Source organism: Acinonyx jubatus, chromosome D2 (assembly GCF_027475565.1).
Source record: "Acinonyx jubatus isolate Ajub_Pintada_27869175 chromosome D2, VMU_Ajub_asm_v1.0, whole genome shotgun sequence".
Taxonomy (NCBI): Eukaryota; Metazoa; Chordata; class Mammalia; order Carnivora; family Felidae; genus Acinonyx; species Acinonyx jubatus.
Genome location: NC_069393.1, coordinates 23,105,791 through 23,127,013, shown reverse-complemented (window position 1 = coordinate 23,127,013; position 21,223 = coordinate 23,105,791). Strand labels below are relative to the sequence as shown.

At 37.6% G+C, this 21,223-nt stretch overlaps 1 protein-coding gene and 1 long non-coding RNA gene across 5 annotated transcripts in view; one reads left to right on the top strand and one right to left on the bottom strand.

Annotated features, from left to right (window-relative positions):
* Positions 1–1,897: 1,897 nt before the first annotated feature.
* Positions 1,898–20,478, bottom strand: LOC113600157 (uncharacterized). Of its 3 annotated transcripts, none has more exons than XR_008292008.1 (4): positions 20,144–20,478; positions 19,683–19,720; positions 5,543–5,664; positions 1,898–2,855 (listed from the first exon to the last, which is right to left on the bottom strand). It is a non-coding gene; the product is annotated as an uncharacterized LOC113600157 (long non-coding RNA). The 3 variants fall into 3 exon arrangements; XR_008292007.1 differs by lacking the exon at positions 1,898–2,855 and adding an exon at positions 4,115–5,327; XR_008292006.1 differs by lacking the exon at positions 1,898–2,855 and having other exon boundaries at positions 4,115–5,664.
* Positions 20,133–21,223, top strand: part of RTKN2 (rhotekin 2) — a 76,177-nt gene continuing 75,086 nt past the window's right edge. The window contains exon 1 of one of the 2 annotated variants that reach the window (XM_027062085.2): positions 20,133–20,426. In XM_027062085.2, the coding sequence (XP_026917886.1) occupies positions 20,367–20,426 (60 nt within the window). In that variant the 5' untranslated portion in view covers positions 20,133–20,366. The remainder of the gene's footprint in view (positions 20,427–21,223) is intronic. The other variant, XM_027062087.2, reaches the window with a different exon arrangement.

Genomic DNA, 21,223 nt, shown 5'->3' with positions numbered 1-21,223 from the left:
TGAGTTTATTTTTGTGTATGGTGTAAGAAAGTGGTCCAGGTTCATTCTTCTGCATGTTGCTGTCCAGTTTTCCCAGCACCACTTGCTGAAGAGACTGTCTTTATTTCATTGGATATTCTTTTCTGCTTTGTCAAATATTAGCTGGCCATATGTTTGTGGGTCCATTTCTGGGTTCTCTATTCTGTTCCATTGATCTGAGTGTCTGTTTTTGTGTCAGTACCATACTGTCTTCATGATTACAGCTTTGTAATTCATCTTGAAGTCCGGGATTGTGATGCCTCCTGCTTTGGTTTTCTTTTTCAAGATTGCTTTGGCTATTTGGGGTATTTCTGTTTCCATACAAATTTTAGGATTATTTGTTCTAGCTCTGTGAAGAATGCTGATGTTATTTAGCTAGGGATTGCATTGAATATGTAGATTGCTTTGGGTAGTATCGACATTTTACCAATATTTGTTCTTCCTATCCAGGAGCATGGACTCTTTTTCCATTTTTTTGTGTCTTCTTCAATTTCTTTCATAAGCTTTCTATAGTTTTCAGCATATAGATTTTTCACCTCTTTGGTTAGATTTATTCCTAGGTATTTTATGGGTTTTGGTGCAACTGTAAATAGGATCTATTCCTTGATTTCTCTTTCTGTTGCTTCATTGTTGGTGTATAGGAATGCAACCAATTTCTGTGCATTGATTTTATATCCTGCAACTTTGCTGAATTCATGAATCAATTCTAGCAGTTTTTGGTGGAATATTTTGGGTTTTCCATATAGAGTATCATGTCATCTGCGAACAGTGAAAGTTTGACCTCCTCCTGGCCGATTTGGATGCCTTTTATTTCTTTGTGTTGCCTGATTGCAGAGGCTAAGACTTCCAATACTATGTTGAATAACAGTGGTGAGAGTGGATATCCCTGCCTTGTTCCTGACCTTAGGGGAAAAGCTGTCAGGTTTTCCCCATTGAGGATGATATTAGCATTGGGTCATTCATATATGGCTTTTATGATCTCGAGGTATGCTCCTTCTATCCCTACTTTCTTGAGAGTTTTATCAAGAAAGGATGCCGTATTTTGTCAAATGCTTTCTCTGCATCTATAGAGAGGATCATATGGTTCTTGTCCTTTCTTTAATTGATGTGATGAATCACGTTAATTGTTTTGCGGATATTGAACCCTGCATCCCGAGTATAAATCCCACTTGGTCATCGCGGATAATTTTTTTAATGTACTGTTGGATCCGTTTGGCTAATATCTTGTTGAGGATTTTTGCATCCATGTTCATCAGGGAAATTGGTCTATAGTTCTCCTTTTTAGTGGGGTCTGTGTCTGGTTTTGGAATCAAGGTAATGCTGGCTTCATAGAAAGAGTTTGGAAGTTTTCCTTCCATTTCTATTTTTTGGAACAGCTTCAAGAGAATAGGTGTTAACTCTTACTCAAATGTTTGGTGGAATTCCCCTGGAAATCCATCTGGGTCTGGACTCTTGTTTTTTAGCAGATTTTTGATTACTAATTCGATTTCCTTACTGGTTATGGTTCTGTTCAAATTTTTTATTTCTTCCTGTTTCAGTTTTGGTAATGTATATGTTTCTAGGAATTTGTCCATTTCTTCCAGATTGCCCATTTTATTGGCATAGAATTGCTCATAATATTCTCTTATTTTTTTTTTTTTTATTTCTGCTGTGTTGGTTGTGTTCTCTCCTCTTTCATTCTTGATTTTATTTATTTGGGTCCTTTCCTATTTCTTTTTGATCAAACTGGCTAGTGGTTTATCAATTGTGTTAATTCTTTCAAAGAACCAGCTTCTGATTTCATTGATTTATTCTTTTTTTTTTTTTTTTTTGGTTTCAATAGCATTAATTTCCGCTCTAATCTTTATTATTTCCTGCCTTCTGCTGGCTTTGGGTTCTATTTGCTGCTCTTTTTCCAGCTCTTTAAGGCGTAAGGTTAGGTTGTGTATCTGAGATCCTTCTTCCTTCTTTAGGAAGGCTTGGATTGCTATATACTTTCCTCTTATGACCGCCTTTGCTGCATCCCAGAGGTTTTGGGTTGTGGTATTATCATTTTCATTGACTTCCATATACATTTTAATTTCCTCTAACTTCTTGGTTAGCCCATTCATTCTTTAGTAGGATGTTCCTCAGTCTCCAAGTATTTATTACCTTTCCAAATTTTTTCTTGTGGTTGATTTCGAGTTTCATAGCATTGTGGTCTGAAAATATGCATGGTATGATCTCGGTCTTTTTGTACTTACTTAGGGGTGGTTTGTGTCCCAGTATATGGTCTATTCTGGAGAACGTTCCATATGCACTGGAAAAGAATGTATATTCTGCTGCTTTAGGATGAAATGTTCTGAATATACCTGTGAAGTCCATCTGGTCCAGTGTGTCATTCAAAGCCATTTTTTCCTTATTGATTTTTTGATTAGATGATCTGTCCATTGCTGTGAGTGGGGTGTTGAAGTCTCCTACTATTATGGTATTACTATTGATGAGTTTCTTTATGTTTGTGATTAATTGATTTATATATTTGGGTGCTTTCATATTTGGTGCATAAATGTTTACAATTGTTAGGTCTTCTTGGTGGATAGACCCCTTGATTATGATATAATGACCTTCTGCATCTCTTGGTATAGTCTTTATTTTAAAGTCTAGATTGTCTGATATCATTATGGCTACTTCAGCTTTCTTTTGTTGATCATTAGCATGATGGATGGTTCTCCATCCCCTTATTTTCAATCTGAAGGTGTCTTTAGGTCTGAAGTGGGTCTCTTGTAAACAACATATAGATGGATCTTGTTTTCTTATCCATTCTGTTACCCTATGTGTTTTGATTGGAGTACTGAGTCCATTGACGTTTAGAGTGAGTACTGAAAGATATGAATTTGTTGCTATTATGATGGTTGTAGAGTTGGGAGTTTCTGGTAGTGTTCCCTGGTTGTTTCTAATCTTTGTTGCTTTTGATTATATGTAATCAAGTCATATATATACATATATGAAAATATATATATACATTTTTTTTTTCATCTTTTCTCCCCTCCAAGCGTCCCTCTTAAAATTTCTTGCAGGGCTGGTTTAGTGGTCACAAACTCCTTTAATTTTTGTTTGTCTGGGAAACTTTTTATCTCTCCTATTTTGAATGACAGCCTTGCTGGATAAAGAATCTTGGCTGCATATTTTTCTGATTCAACACATTGAATATATCTTGCCACTCCTTTTGGCCTGCCAAGTTTCTGTGGATATGTCTGCTGCAAACCTGATCTGTCTTCCCTTGTAGGTTAGGGACCTTTTTTCCCTTGCTGCTTTCCTGATTCCCTCCCTGCTTGAGTATTTTGTGAATTTGACTATGATATGCCTTGTTGATGGTCTGTTTTTGTTGAATCTAATGGGGGTCCTCTGTGCTTCCTGGACTTTGATGTCTGTGTCTTTCCCCAGGTTAGGAAAGTTTTCTGCTATGATTTGCTCACATAACCCTTCTACCCCTATTTCCCTCTCTTCCTCTTCTGGGACCCCTATGATTCTGATTTTGTTCCTTTTTAATGAATCACTGATTTCTCTAATTCTTAAATCGTGCTCTTTTGCCTTAATCTCCCTCTTTTTTTCTGCTTCATTATTCTCTGTAAGTTTGTCCTCTATATCGCTGATTCTCTGTTCTGCCTCATCCATACTTGCTGCCGCTGCATCCATCCACGATGGCTTATAACATTTTTAATTTCATTCTATTTTTTTCTTCTTTTATCTCTGCAGAAAGAGATTCTAATCCATTTTCGACTCCAGCTAGTATTTTTATTATCGTGATTCTAAATTCTGGTTCAGACATCTTGCTTGTATCTGTGTTGGTTAAATCCCTGGCTGTTGTTTCTTAGTGCTCTTTCTTTTGGGGTGAATTCCTTTGTTTTGTCATTTTGAAGGGAGAAAAGAAATTAATGAGGTAGAAAAATTAAAATTAAAAAATTAAATTAAAAAAATATTAAAATTAAAAAGTTACACACACACACAGACACAAAATCTAATAAATGATGCTAGATCCTAGGTTTTGGTCTGGGTGTTTAAAGCAGTGTGGCAGATTAGAGAAAAAAAAAGGGGGGGGAATAAATAGTTTGAGAATTTGAAAAAATGAATACACTGAAGTAGACTAAAATGAGATGATGGGAGCAAGATAGAATTCGAAAAAAGTTACACAAAAGTAAAGAATATAGTAGAAAGAATTAAAGAAAAATATTTTTAATAAAAATTAAAAATTAAAATGAATTTTTTCTTTCTGCATTCAAACAAAAGAAAAGAAGTAAAAAAAGAAAAAAGAAAAAAGGAATCGTTTGAAAATTTGAAAAAGTGAATACACTGTAGTAGACTAAAATAAAATGATGGAAGTTAAGGAGAATTTGAAAAGAATTACATAAAAGCAAAAAAAATATAGTAAAAAAATTAAAGAAAAATATTTTTAATAGAAATTGAAAGTAAATGAAGTTTTTCACTTTCTGCATTCAAGAAAAAGAGGAAAAAAGAAAACAAGGAAATCGTTTGAAAATTTGAAAAGGTGAATACACTGAAGTAGACTAAAATAAAATGATGGAAGTAAAATAGAATTTGAAAAAATTTACACAAAAGAAAAATACAGTAATATAAATTAAAGAAAAATGTTTTTAATAAAAATTGAAAATAAAAATGAATTTTTCTCTTTCTTCTGAATTCTGTGGTTCAGGTTGTGCAGATTGTTGTGTTAATCTTCCAATCAGTTTTCTAGGGGTGTAGGACGGGTTAGTGTTGGTCTGGCTGTATTTCATGGCCATGAGACACACAAAAAACTTCCATGCTGTTCCGCCATCTTGGCTTCTCCTATTTCTTGCTCTTAATACATGTCTATCACAAGATTTCTGGGGCTGTCTATACTTCTGTCTCTCTCTGCAACCCAGGATATTGTACCATCCACTATCTGGAAAGTTGCCTGTCACTGGGACACCGAGAGAAAATTCTAGCAAATCACATGCTTGCTCTTAAAGTTGCGGGAGAAACACTTCTGTTCATGGTTCATTGGTCAAAGCATGACTCACAGTTGTGACTAACTGCAAATGGACAAACCTATGAGGCAGTGCACCAAACCAGAGATATTTCGTGAATGTCACTGATTACAATAGTCAGTCCTTCAAGGCTCCGAATATTCAATTCATTCTCCTTCCATAGGCAATATATACTCACCTGTCCCTGAAGGATAAAACTCACAAGTTTCATTTAGTGAAGACAACAAGCACAATGAGCAGGGTCTATGGATGACACAGTATAGTCTCTACATCAGGGAAAAATGTTCTTCATGTCTGGGTGTGGCTCCTCTTGAACCAAAAGACCTATGAACCAAAAAGGCAAGTCATTTGCTTGCCGAATATCTAGTACACACTGGTGAAACATGTTCAGGGTAACTTCACTAACTATTCCTATTTAGAAAAGAGGAGTATGGGAGACATAGCACTGTTGTCTCTAGCAGGTATGAAATTCCAGGGGGCAGATATTTTAAGGATCCTCTATCCCAAAGGGAGAGAAAAGTTTCTTTGATTAGACTTACAAGGGGCTTTCCAGTCCATTTATTCTCCATGGCTCTTTGTTATATTTTCTGAAAAATTCCATCTTTGTCTAAGGATGAACAATGGTGACCTTGTTGGGACACGGAACAACTTTTTCAGGTAGCTACAATTGAAGAAGAAGAAAAAAAAAGATGCTATGGCAACTTTCCCTTAAAACCAGATGTGTGCAATTTAAGACTGCTCTTTATTTTTCAGTGAAGAATATTACAGACTTCTTATATTTTTGGTGTTAAAATACCCTTTCCTGTGGGCTTCAATATCAGCAGTATGGTGGATTTCATGAACAGTGATTCCTCTCACTATTGAACAAGTTTGGGTGAAATATAAGTTTTTCATGAAGTATAACTTTTGTAGCATTGCTGAGATCTCAGTAAAGAAGAAATATCTTTAAGGGGCTAAAAATAGAATAACAACAAAACCACCAACCAAACATGAATTGAAACACATTCCCAGGAACATACACAAATGGATTTGTTCTGTCAGTGGCAAGTCGAAGGACCTGCAGCTGAGATTTTTATATTAAACCTGGGAATCTTGACTAACGGGTCTCAGGTGATGAGAGCCTTATAGCAAATGCAAATCCTCCCTGGAAGAAAGTTGAGATTAGCTACATATGAACATCCAGTTAAAGGTTACAAAACACAAGGAAACAAGTCACCATGAGTAAATGTCTGTGGAAACATCAAATTAATATCCTCAAAAGCTACAAAGAGTAGAATGACTGGATACAGAATATAGAGTAACTATGAAAAAGATTTAAATTAAAATAGAATCATAGGAATTCATAGGCAACAAAAGATTACCCAACATGACAAGGAAGATACCAAAAAATAACTGAAATGGAACTGTTATAAATGAAAAATGTGATTGTTGAAATAAAGAAACTCAGTGGTTGAATTTAAGAGAAAATTAGACACTGATAAAGAAATAGCAAGATGGAAAACATACTCAGAATTCAGCACAAAGAGGAAAGAAAATGGAGAACATAAAATAAAGGCTAGGAGATAAAGACAAAAGAATAAGATTTAACCTATGTCTAATTGTAGTTCCCAAATTACAGAATACAGAAAACAGAGGAGAGGCAATTTTTAAAGAGTTAATGCTTAAGGATGAAGGGCATAAATTCAAAGTAGCAAGATACATGGGTAGTGAAATAAAGTTGTTAAATGTTAGAAACATTTCTTTTAAAATCAGAAAGAAGACAAGCATGCTTTAGAAGCATGCTTCTATTTAACACTCTATTAGTGGCCTGCCCTAGCAACTGCAATAGGTCAGGAAAAGAATAACAAGAGTTAGAAACAAAAGAAACAACATTGTTAAAATGAACACTCAGTTGAATCTTGCCCACTGCCCTCTGCAAGCCTACCATTTAATTAGAACTAATGAGAGAATTTAATTTATGAAAGATAAATTGATATTTGGATATAACACCAACAAACAAACAAAAAAGCATTATTTTTATACACTAGCCACAAACAGAAAACATATTTTTAAAGCAATTATTTAAAATAGTAAGAAGAGATACAAGAAATAAAAAAAATATGGAACAAAGACATGCAGAGCCTATATGGAAAAAAGTATAAAACTCCTACTGAAAAACATTGAGGAAGATCTAAATTTGCAGTGTTTGTGATGTTCATGGATAGGAATGCTCAATACTCTAAACATATAAGTTCCTTCTAAATTCAATACAATGTTAAGGGGCACCTGGGTGGCTCAGGTGGTTGAACATCAGACTCTTAAAATTTTTTTAATCTTTGTTTACTTGAGAGAGAGAGAGAGAGAGAGAGAGAGAGAGAGAGAGAGAGGGAATGCATGGGGGAAGGACAGAGAGAGAGGAAGACAAAGAACTTGAAGTGGGATCCAGGCTCTGTGCTATCAGCACAGAGCCAAACCTGGGGCTCGAACCCATGAACTGGGAGATCATGACGTGAGTCAAAGTCAGATGCTCAACCGACTGAGCCACCCAGGCACCCCGAGCATTAAACTCTTGATTTTGGCTCAGGTTATGATCCCAAGGTCGTGGGATCAGGCTCCAGGGAGCATGGAGCCTGCTTGAGATTCAATCTCTCTATCTCCACACCCCCCCATCCCCTGATCATGTGCGAGCTCTCTCTCTAAATAAAAAAAATTAGTTAAATTCAGCACAATTACGATAAAAATTCCAACAGACTTCTTTTTTGTTTCTTCAGAACTTGAGAAAATCTATGAAAACTTTTACATGAGAGATCAGAGGCCCAGTAATAGCCAAGATACTCTTGAGAAGGAGAAAACAATGGTGAACTTTTACGAAGAAAACCATTTCTAGAACCAAAGCAGGAAGAGAAAAATTTGTCCTTCATCTAATTGATGGTATTCATGCACCTAAAGAAAAAATTTCCTAGAGAAGGAGCTGAGTCTGTCTGGGAAACTTGAAGTAGGTAAGAGGGACAGTGAGGGATGGTGGGAAGCAGAGGGAGCAGCATCAAAGAAAAATTTGAGGAAGTGAATTTGCAAGGGTGCCTCTGTCAGACATAGACACATCCACGTCATGCAGTGTGATGTTATAGCATCATACTACATCAGCAGTTTGCAAAAATATTTGTGCAACACTCCTAAGAGAATTGTTAAAAACTTTTTACCCCTTAATTTTTAAGGTGGCATCTCTTATGCTTTAGCATATATTTAAATAGTTATAAAGGATGTGATTGCTGGTATATTGAAAATAATTACAGTTTAAAATTTAAATATTTATTAACTTATCTAATAGAATCCAAAATGTTAAAGATGGGATACTCAGCCACTATCATCCATTTAGAAAATACATGACAGCTTTATCTCTAAATTGGAAATTTTACATTGTTCCTTTTCCTACTTGAACTTCTATTTGTATTCTACTTTCTTCACAGAATTTTATGCTTATATACAATATTGTTATGCTTGAGGTCTTCATTGCTCATCCTATCATGTTTCTCTTCAGCAAGCATATAAATGTAAATTGGAATTTTATACATTTTTGCATTTCATGTGACTGAAAGACTTAATGGTCAAGAGGGTTTTTTTTGGATTGCAATATTAAAATTAGTAGTAGTATAAAATTGATAACAAAATAAGCACATTACAAATGATAATGGATCAACATCGAAATCAAAAGTAACATTTTCCTGGAAATGAATCTCATAATGGGACAGATGAGCCCTTTTTTCCTTCAGTTTATGTATCCATGGGCAAATGTTAAATAATGCCAAAATGAGCCCATTTTCAACATCAAATCTACGTCTGCTTTTCATTTTTATACATGCAAGCACTGAGCTCCTCATTCATTGCTTATAGCAATGTCAACATCAATGAATCTAATTGTCCCTTTGGCCCCCAGATAGTTCTTATAGTCTGGAACAATGCTGTAGGGTTGCTTAACAGTGACCTTTCTTTTGTCATTTGGGAGAAGGTAGTTGTGCAAGGGGAATCAATGTGAGGCCCAGACAACAGACACCTTACTTAAATCAATTTTAGGATGGGGAATGTAAGTTGAAGATCTTGACAGTGATTGCTTTAAAACTGCCCAAGCCCATTAAACCTTTGGAAAGCCTTTGTGTCCCGCAGCTTGAGGACCACTGATTCAAGTCATTAACTAATTCCTCTGATTGATTTGCTTGCTTAGTAAGGAGCCTTCTGATTTTAATGCCATTTGAATGTCCTTAGGCCTATGTGTAATTTGCAGTAACACATTGACAGTAAGAATGCCAATGGAACTTCACTTTGTCCCCATCTGCTGACAAAGCTCTCATCCTCTACAAATTTTACCTCTCCTACCTGCCACCCAAGCTCCCAAGCAGTGGCTCTTAAGTGTTCACAGATAAATCCATGTGGCCAGTTCTCATCTCTCACTGGGCATAGCCACTAACCAATGCATTATAGCTGTACTTTCAGAGTTTCACATAGTAGAATGTACTAGAAATGAATCAAATGTAAGTCCAATTTTGGAAGCCAAAAATATATTGTTATTTTGCCAAGTAAGAATCTTCTAAAAACTGTACATTATCACCATTGTTTAACCTGTACAAGAATATTTCAAATATCTTATAATGATTTCTTATTATGACATGTTTGAGGCACACAAAAGAATATATGCAATATATATGTAAGTTTTTAAGTAAACATTAAAATAAATACCTGGGAACCCATTACCCAGCTTAAGAATTAAAACATTACTAGTAGTTTTATATCTGCATGCTCTGTCTCCATCCCATCCCCTTGCCTTTCTCCCAGAGATAGTCACTATGCTGAGTTTTGTTTTTAGCACTCTCTTCCTTTTTAAATATAAGCTTTATCACATGAACATGTTCCTAAACAATATGTTGTTTAGATTCTCTCTTATTCAGCATTATAAAAATTATATATTCTAATACTCTTCTGCAACTTTCTTTCTTCATTCAATATTTCCAAGATTCAGCCATCATGTTATGTGTATCTATGGTTTATTCATTTTTACTGACATATTTCATTGGGTACACCACCACAATTTTTTTTATTCATTGTCCTGAAATGAACATTTGGATTGTTTTATATTTTTGCTATTACAAACAATGTTGCTGGTACATATCTGTAAGAATTTCCCTAAGGATATTTCTATATAAAAGTGGAATGGCTTGGTATATACATTTTTAACTTTACAGAATAGTTCTGAATTTTTCTCCAAAGTGATTGAGCAAATTTACATCTCCTCTATCAGTGTATAATATCCTTTTGACCTATAACTTCACCAGTTCTTAGTATTATCAAGCTCCTTAATATTTACCAATCTAGTAACCACAAAATAGATTAAGAGATTAATAGATCTCATTGGGATCTTAATCTGTAAATTGGTAATTTGCAAATGTACAGACTAAAACTGATAATAAAGTTGAGCAACTTTTCACATTTTATTTGCCATTTGAGTGTAATCTCCTACAGTATGCCTACCATAACTTTTGACCATTTTCCAGTAGGATTTTTATTGATTTGTTTTTCTTGATTTTTAATATAGGTACTAATTATTTTTCAGTGGTAGGTGATATATCTTGACTATAGCCAATCCTACTCACATAAGCTTTTCTCATTCAGTTCTCAGTGTTCTGTGGGTCCTGTACAACTGCCCATAGGTGCTGATGTTTCCTTCGTATGAGTAGCAGTTCCTCATGTTTGTGTGGGATAACCAGTTTATAAAGCACTTTCACAAATCTTATCTCATTTGAGTCTCCCAACAATTTCTAAAAAACTAGACAGAGGCCAAGATGGCAGAGCAGCATGGAAGTTTTCTGCTTCTCTTGTCCCTGAAATGGAGCTAGATCAGTACCAAATCATTTTGCACACCTATAAAATTAATCTGAGGATTAACACAACAATCTGCATAACTTGAGCCATAGAACTCAGCAGGTACGTGGCATGGAGAGGTGAAGTGGGGGAGAGAGAAGCTGCGGAGGTTAGGGGGCTGTTTTTGCTTGTGGAGAGAGGACAGAGACTGGGGAAGAGTACAGGAAAAGCACCTCCCCTGAAAGCAGCTGGAAAGAAAAAGAGTGAAAACACCTATAAGGGACCGAACAAAAAAGGGAGAAAGGAGAAAGGAGAAAGGAGAAAGGAGAAAGGAGAGGGTTTCAATACCATTAGGACTCTACAAACGGGGACACAGAGTCAGGAGAGGGAATAAATACCATTAGGACTCCATAAGCAGGGAAGTGCAGAGTCTGAAACCCCACAGCTTGATATCTGGTGGAGCTCTGGTGGGAAGGGTGAATCCCTAGGAGCAGACAGTGAGGTCCGAGGGGTCCTCAGGCTGAATGGGGAGAGGCAGTTTCCCTACTGGGAGGACATTTGGTAGAGGCTGTGTGGCCTCCCCACAGGCAAAGGTCCCAGCTGATCCCAGAGAACAGCCACATTTGCTGGTAATAGAACAAGGACGTTAAGGGTTCACTGAAGCCTGGCACCAGATATGTGTTTTGATTTACCATAATCCCTGAAATGCCGCTGCTACACAATCGCACAAACTTTTTCTGGGGCAGTCTAGCACCCAACCACAGTCTCTGGGCATCTGCAGCAGTGTAGTTGTGCGAACATTCCCAGGGACAGGTCAGCGCCTGGCCATTGCTTGGGTGGATCCTCCCCTAGAGGGTTGGAGCAGGCTCAAGCCACAGGGCCCTAAGAAGTGAGGGATTTGGAAACACAGCCCCATCTGAGATAAAATTCAGAAGGAAAGTTCCACCTGGCAGGCTGATGGCTTGGTGGTGGACAGTGTAGAAGTGGGGAGTGGATGGAAGCAGAAGACAAAGGAGGAGTGCTTGATTGCCATTTGGCAAAAGCACAGAATTCTCATGCTAGAGACTGGGTAGCTGGTGATGCCATTTTCACCCTTCCCATGCATGCACATACATGCGTACACATACCACAATAATCCACTCCATTAAGCTAAGCAGTGTCTTCTAGTGGAGAATGGAGCCATTATACTAAGCCCTGTCCAACTGTGTCAACCAAGTTCTAGAGGAAGAGCACAAGTCTCTCCATGTGCTTAGTTTACAGACTATAAAGTGCTTAAGAGTTTGGCTTTTAGGGGAAACTGGATGTAATTTCATTCATAGTTCACTCTATTCACTGGTTCATCTATTCAATTTTTTTCTTTTCTTATTCTTGAATACAGACAGAGAAAAACATTTTTATTTTCCATTTTTATAAAAATATTTTTATTTTTTCTACTACATTTTTTGGGTAATTTTTTAATTCTATTTTACTTTCAACATTTAATCTTATTCTATTTTATTGTGTTCATTTAAAAAAAATTTTAAACGTTTTCCTTTTTTCCCCTTTTTTTCTTCTTTTCTTTCCCTTTTTTCTCTATTCTATCAAGCTTCTTTCAACAGCCAGACCACAATACACCTAGGATAGAGCATCCTTTATTTAATTTTTTGTGTTGTTTTTAATTTTTTTATTTTAATTTTTTATTTTGTTAATTCCTTTTCTTCCTCCTAAATGACAAAAAGAAGGAATTCACCCCAAAAGAAAGAACAGGAAGAAATGACAGCCAGGGACTTAATCAACACAGAATAAGCAATATGTCTGAACCAGAATTTAGAATCATGATAATAAGAATACTAGCTGGGGTTGAAATGAGCATAGAATCAATTTATGTGGTGATAAAAGAAGTAAAATCTGTCAGGATGAAATTAAAAATGCTATAACTGAGATGCAATCTCAAATGGCTGCCATGGTGGCAAGGATGGATGAAGCAGAGCAGCGAATCAGTGATATAGAGGACAAACTTACGGAGAATAATGAAGCAGATAAAAAGAGAGAAATTAAGGCAAAAGAGTACAATATAAGAATTAGAGTACTCAGTGACTCATTAAAAAGGAATAACATTTGAATCATAGGGGGCCCAGAAGATGAAGAGAGAGAAAAAGAGGTAGAAGGTATATGTGAGCAAATCACAGTGAAAAACTTTCCTAACCTGGGGAAAGACACAGACATCAAAATCCAGGAAGCACAGAAAACTCTCATTAGATTCAACAAAAACCGACCATCAACAAGGCATATCATAGTCAAATTCACAAAATATACAGAAAGGAAAGAATTATGAAAGGAACAAGGGAAGAAAAAGTCCTTAACCTACAAGAGAAGACAGATCAGGCTCACAGCAGAAATTTGGCATGCCAGAAAGGAGTGACAGGATAAATTCAATGTGCTGAATCAGAAAAATATGCAGGCAAGAATTCTTTATATAGCAAGGTTGTCATTCAAAATAGAAGGAGAGATACAGACTTTCCCAGACAGACAAAAACTAAAGGAGTTTGTGACCACTAAACCAGTGCTGCAAGAAATTTTAAGGGGGACTCTCGGAGGGGAGAAAAGATGAAACAAAACAAAAAGACCAAAAGCGACAAAGACTAGAAAGGACCAGAGAACACCACCAGAAACTCCAACTCTACAGGCAATACAATGGCAATAAATTCATATCTTTCAGTACTCACTCTAAAACGTCAATGGACTCAATGCTCCAATCAGAAGACACAGGGTAACAGAATGGATAAGAAAACAATATCTATCTATATGCTGTTTACAAGAGACCTATTTTAGACCTAAAGACACCTTCAGATTGAAAGTAAGGGGATGGAGAACCATCTACCATGCTAATTGTCATCAAAAGAAAGCTGGAGTAGTCATAATGATATCAGACAATCTAGATTATAAAATAAAGATTGAAACAAGAGATGAAGAAGGGCATTATATCATAACTAAAGGTTCTAAACACCAGGAAGACCCAACAATTGTAAACGTTAATGCCCCCAATGCGCAACACCCAAATATATAAATCAATTAATCACAAACATAAAGAAACTCATTGACAATAATACCATAATAATAGGGGACTTCAACACTCCACTTATAACAATGGATAGATCATCTAAGCAGAAAATCAACAAGGAAACAATGGCTTTGAATGATACACTGGACCAGATGAACTTCACAGATAAATTCAGAACATTTCATCCTAAAGCAGCAGAATACACATTCTTCTTGAGTGCACATGGAACATTCTCCAGAATAGATCACATACTGGGACACAAATCAGCCTTCAATAAGTACAAAAAGATCGAGATCATACCATGCATATTTTCAGACCATAATGCTATGAAACTCGAAATCAACCACAAGAAAAAAATTGGAAAGACAACAAATACTTGGAGACTAAAGAACATCCTACTAAAGAATGAATGGGTTAACCAAGAAATTAAAGAGGAAATTAAAAAGTACATGGGATTCAATGAAAATTATAACACCACAGGGCAAAATTTCTGGGACACAGCAAAGGTAGTTATAAGAGGGAGGTATATAGCAATCCAGGCCTTCCTAAAGAAGGAAAAAAGATCTCAGATACACAACCTAATCTTACGCCTTAAAGAGCTGGAAAAAGAATAGCAAATAAACCCAAAACCAGCAGAAGACAGGAAATAATAAGGATTAGAGCAGAAATCAAGTCTATTGAAATTAAAACAAAAGAAAACAAAACTAAAACAGTAGAACAGATCAATGAAACCAGGAACTGGTTCTTTGAAAGAATTAACAAAATTGATAGACCCCTAGTGAGTTTTATCAAAAAGAAAAAGGAAAGGACCCAAATAAGTAAAATCAAGAATGAAAAAGGAGAGATCACAACAATGAAGGAATACAAACAATAATAAGAGAATATTATGAGCCAATATTATATGCCAATAAATTGGGCAATCTGGAAGAAATGGAAAAATTCCTAGATACATATAAACTACCAAAATTGAAACAAGAAGAAATAGAAAATTTGAACAGACTCATAACCAATAAAGAAATTAAATTAGTAATCAAAAATCTCCCAAAAAACAAGGGCTGGATGGCTTTCCAGGGGAATCCTACCAAACATGTAAAGAAGAGTTAAAACCTATTGTTTTGAAGCTATTCCAAAAATTAGAAATGAAAGGAAAACTTCCAAACTCATTTTGTGAGGCCAGCATTACCTTGATTCCAAAACCAGACAAAGACCCACTAAAAAGGAGAACTATAGAGCAATTTCCCTGATGATGATGGATGCAAAAATTCTCAAGAAGATACTAGCCAATGAGATTCAACAATAAATTAAAAGAATTATTCACCATGATCAAGTGGGATTTATACCTGGGATGCAGGGCTGGTTTAATACCCTCAAATCTGAAAACTATAGAAAACACTGAAAACCATAGAAAGCTTATGAAAGAAATTGAAGAAGATACAAAAAAATAAAAAAAGATTACATGCTCATGGATTGGAAGAACAAATATTGTTAAAATGTTAATACTACCCAAAGCAATCTACATATTCAATGCAGTCCCTATCAAAATAACACCAGCATTCTTCACAGAGCTAGAACAAATGATCTCAAAATTTGTATGGAAACAGAAAAGACCCTGACTCGCCAAAGCAGTCCTGAAAAAGAAAACCAAAGCTGGAGGTATCACAATCCCAGACTTCAAGATGTATTACAAAGCTGTAATCATCAAGACAGTATGGTACTGACACAAAAACAGACACTCAGATCAATGGAACAGAATAGAGAACCTAGAAATGGATCCACAAATGTATGGCTAACTAATCTTTGACAAAGCAGGAAAGAATATCCAATGGAATAAAGACAGTCTCTTCAGCAAGTGGTGCTGGGAAAACTGGACACAATGACAGGCAGAAAAATGAACCTGGACCACTTTCTTACACCGCACACAAAAATAGACTCAAAATGGATGAAAGACCTAACTGTAAGACAGGAAGCCATCAAAATCCTTGAGGAGAAAGCAGGAAAAAACCTCTTTGACCTTGGCTGCAGCAACTACTCAATCGACATGTCTCTGGAGGCAAGGGAAGCAAAAACAAAAATGAACTACTGGGATCTCCTCAAGATAAAAAGCTTTTGCATAGCAAAGGAAACAATCAACAAAACTAAAAGGCAACCGACAGAATGGGAGAAGATATTTGCAGATGACATATCTGATAAAGGGTTATTATCCAAAATCTATAAAGAATTTATCAAGCCCAACACCCAAAAAACAAATAATCCAGTGAGGAAATGGGCAAAAGACATGAATAGACACTTTTTCCAAAGAAGACATGCAGATGGCTAACAGACACATGAAAAAATGCTCAACATCACTCATAATTAGGGAAATACAAATCAAAACCACAATGAGATACCACCTCACACCAGTCAGAATGGCTAAAATTAAGAACTCAGGCAATTACAGATGTTGACGAGGATACAGAGAAAGAGGATCTCTTTTGCACTGCTGGTGGAAATGCAAACTGTACAGTCTCTCTGGAAAACAGTATGGAGGTTCCTCGAAAAATTAAAAATAGAACTACCCTACGACCCAGCAATTGCACTACTAGGTATTTATCCAAGGGGTACAGGTGTGATGTTTTGAAGGGGCACATGAACCCCAATGTTTATAGCAGCGTTATTCACAATAGCCAAAGTATGGAAAGAGCCCAAATGCTCATCGACTGATAAATGGCTAAAGAAGATATGGTGTATTTATACAATGGAGTACTACTCAGCAATCAAAAAGAATGAAATCTTGCCATTTGCAACAATGTGGATGGAACTAGAGGGTATTATGTTAAATGAAATTAATCAGTCAGAGAAAGACAAATATATGACTTCACTCATATGTGGAATTTAAGATACCAAATAGATGAACATAAGGGAAGGGAATCAAAAATAATATAAAAACATGGAGGAGGACAAAACATAAGAGACTCTTAAATACAGAGAACAAACTGAGGGTTGCTGGAGGGCTTATAGGTGGGGGGATGGGCTAAATGGGTAAGGGGCATTAAGGAAGACACTTGTTGGGATGAGCACTGGGTGTTACACATAGGGGATGAATCACTGGAAACTACTTCTGAAATCATTGTTGCACTATATCCTAACTAACTTGGATGTAAATAAAAAAAAATAAAATGACAAAACAAAACAAAACAAAACAAAACTAGCTGGGTGGGGCACCTGGCTGGCTTAGTCGATTAAGGGTCCGGCTTAGTCGATTAAGGGTCCGACTCTTGATTTTAGCTCAGATCATGTTCTCACGGTGGAAACCCCTGTCTGGCTCTGCACTGACAGCATGGAGCCTGCCTCAGATTCTCTATCTCCTTCTCTCTGCCCTTCCCCTGGCTTTCTCTCCCTCTCTAAATAAATGAATGAATGAATGAATGAATAAATAAATAAATAAATAAATAAATAAATGAATGAATAAATAAATAAATAAAACTAAAAAAAAAAACTAGCTGGCTATTATTATACTTGTTTTATAGATAAGGACACTGAGTGGCTTGCCCAAGATCATACAGCTAATGAGTCCTCAGATTCTGTATTCCATTTCCTTCTTATGATTATATGATGCTTCTGCTATTTGTAGATTATGCCTATTCATTTAGACAAATGCTGCACCTCTGTTTAGCATCTTTACTTCAGTTTCTTTTCTCCCTTATTTTTTGTGTGTGTGTGTGTAATTTAAAATACAGTTCTAGTCTATGAAGTTCATTTTAAATGCATTACCTACAAGATAACACATGAATAAAGGAAGCACCAAGAGGATTCTTTAATAGGATTTTTTAAACAAAGTCTAGGAGGATATCAGAAACCACAATAGTTACCTGTTCTGGGGCAAATCACATTTTAAAAAATAATAGGTTTATTATGTAAGAGAGCTTATTTCAAGTTCATTATCTCCTTTCTTTGGCCTTTTAGAGAGTTAAAAAGGCGAATGTAGGGAATAATGAGAAGAAAAATATGTTTTAACATTTATTCATATTATCTAAATTGGCTGTCCTATGTCAAATACTGATTTTATATTTATTAATTATTAAATATTATGTTTATTATATTAGAGATAAGAGATACTTATAATTAGTCTTAAATGTTGAACTTATCATGGGAAGTAATATTGGTAGAACAGAAATGCCACCATTCAACCTTCAGCTGAAGCTTTTACACTTGGGCAATTAGGTGGGGATCCATCAACTGTGGGAGCCCAAGGAAGGTGGGATGTTAGCTCTTGAATGAGAGATACTCAAATATTATCTTTCAAACAGTTGAGGTGGCAAAGGGTAGTACTTCTTACTTTCTGGGAGTTTTAAAATTCATTCATTCATTCATTCATTCTCTAACCAAACCACTGCTTGTGAAATCTTTAACCTTTTTTAGTTTCCATCTATTTTTATGTACATCACATGCATCAGAGAAAACTATGATGAAACTACCAGAAGGACCTGGGGATAAATAAGGAAACAGCATTCCTACTCTGAGGTATTTTAATCACCATATAATAGTTATATCTTAAGAACTTCCTGGGCACATCCCTTGATGAATAATAGATAGGACTACATCATATCTTCTCCAAAGAGAAAGGTCTTTAATAGCAATTGTCAATTCTACAGACAATCGCTAAATATGACTTTTCCTAAATCTTTTTCTTCAGTATTATAAATAAATGCATCTCCAGTTAGTATTTATCAAATATTCCTACATCAGTGTCCAATTTTAAATTGGCTGGCTTGCCTCTGTTCTCATGAAGTGATGGCTTCTATAAGTATTTTGGTCTGAGTCTAAGAGCTGTGTGTGTTACATGAGAAATAATATACGTCTGATGATGAGCTCCCTGTGTGTATTTCTTTTATGAGTCAGGTACTCTACTAGGTTCATGCCGCTCACTGTGAGTAGGGGATAATTATACCACAAAATGGTAAAGCATTAGAGAGAGGAGTGCATTGGGGGAAGGGTACCTAATGACTTTGGAATTCAGATCTGTGTTTGGAGAGAATGAGGTGAACTCATTGTGTTGGTAATTTTCAGCTCTACATATTTTATAGTTGTGTGTAAGGATATGGGTCATCTGTAATGACCCATACATTCCTAATTGTAAGGGGATGTCATTCCTAGCTGGGCAGCTTCTATTATCATCTAGTCCAAAGGGCCACAAAGAGGCAAATTACTTATTTGAGAGGAAGGGCACTCTTCATATTTTCAGAAGTAAATCTTCAAATTAACTGCTTAAAAAAGGGCCTTGTGGATAATGTGACCATGCAACTTAATATCCACTTTGGACAAGTGCATGATTGGTGGGACGTTGGGACAACAAACCCAAACAGGGAATGTCTCAGGCAAACAAAAAACATGGTCACCCTATTTATGGAAGGAAAAGCACCCAAGGCCGCCTTCTGTGAGGTTGCGGGTGCAAGAGTTGATTTGGTTGATTTTTCCTGTAGGAGAAAAAAACGTCAGAAGCCAAAGCAGTGTCCTGTTGCCTTTTCAAGGGTAAGTCAGGATAGGCCAGGATAGTGGATTATAAGGACCTTACAGGGTCCTGAAATCTGTAGCACTTCAACTTTGATTTTTAAAGATTCCATTCTTTCCCATTATGATTAATAACAAAACTCTTCAAAAAAGTCTTTGTATGGGTCTTTAGGGACAGCAAAAAATGGGGCTTTGGGAAAATAATACCTTATTCTGCCATCAGAATGGGAAAGAGTAATGGGAAACAGTAATGAAGAAGTATTTTGCAAGAAAAGAATAGACTACTTTCAAGAAAGAAGTCTTTGCAAGAACAGACTACTTACGTGTTTGCGGTGGGGGTATCTGGAATTACAAAGAAACACTGGGGACAAAAGAAAAGACCTTGTGAAAAGTCTGACATAGTATCTCTCCAGCTTGATCAACAGGGCTGTGGGCTTCCAGTGACCCTGAGTGACAATGCTCTGCTGTGTGGGAGCGCATGGGAGCAGTGTCCCTTGGTTCTCTGGGACTGAGGCCACGGGCTCCTGGTGACACCGCGTGTCCCTGAGTCGTCCGCAGGAACGCAGGGACGGCAGCCCTGACTCAAGTCAGCCAGCCGCGAAGGGCCTTGGCGGGGATGCAGGCAAAATGCACTGGGGCGTGTCTCGAAAAGCAGCTGCCTAAACCTTGTGCCCGGCCAGGTGCGCTCAGTGGCCAATGTACTCCCCACGGCCCTGCCCACTCTTGTCCCAGGCCCGCCCACTCCCCAGTCAGTGCCTTAAACCTGCCCGCCGCGCCCACTCACTTCGCCGCCGCACTGAGGGCTCGGGTCTCGGCGCGCTTCTGTGCGGGAGGCCCGGGCGCTGCCACTGCGCGTGCGCCCTCAGGCTGGAGGCCCCCTGCGCCCCTCCCCCTGCGGCCGGACTTGGTACGGCCGGGCCGGCGGTTGGCGTCCTCCGCGGCTCAAGCGAGCGGCGGGCTTTTCAAATCGTAGGGGGAGCGGCGGCGGGCCTGGCAGTGGTGCCGAGATGGAGGCGCAGACCGTGAGGGGTCCCGAGCTCCGCCTGGCGGGCCTTCCCGCCCAGCAGGTGAGTGAGGAAGGGCCGGACTTCCAAGTCTTCAAGCCACCGTTTTGCCTCGTCGTCGAGAAAGCCCCCACTCCGCGTCTCGTATTCAGCCGTGTCCAGAAACAAAGGGACGGACTAGGAGACCGCACTTTGCAGGCTCCAGTGGAGCTAGGAAATCTCCTCATCCCCCTCCGGCCCCCGATTTCTTTTGGAGGAGACAGACCCGAATGGGGGAGTTCTTCCGTGCGTTCCCGGGCGCACCTGCCGGATGCTTCCTTCCACACCTCCCCGCCCCCCCCCCCGACACACACACACACACACACACACACACACACACACACACACACACACGGTTTAGATCCCAGTGTAGGTGACGCAGGGGAAATGGGGGTCCCGGGATTTCCAAGAAGCCCACCCGAGGCCAAGGGAGGACGGTTTGCTTACTACTCGATTTGACGGAAAGCACAGTTACTGGAGCGATGTCCACACACGACATAAACTCGATGGGGGCAGGGTGGAGAAGCAAACTGCAAACTTGGAACTTTAGAAAAATTTGGTTTGATAGTGGATTCTTTTCGAATCGGAGAAGAGAGAAGTTTGATGTTTTGCTATTTCGCCATGTAAAGTATGTGTTTTTTTTACCGAATAGAGACCAATCAATTATTAAAGTGTTATATTTTCCCCTGAACTCTAACTTTAGAGTCTTAAAACTGATGTCTTTATGCTTGATCTTCCCTTTAATCTCCACCTTCTTTTACCTAGTTCTGAAATAGATTAAACCATGTGAAAATGCCAGTTTTGTAGGTCAAAATTAGTAG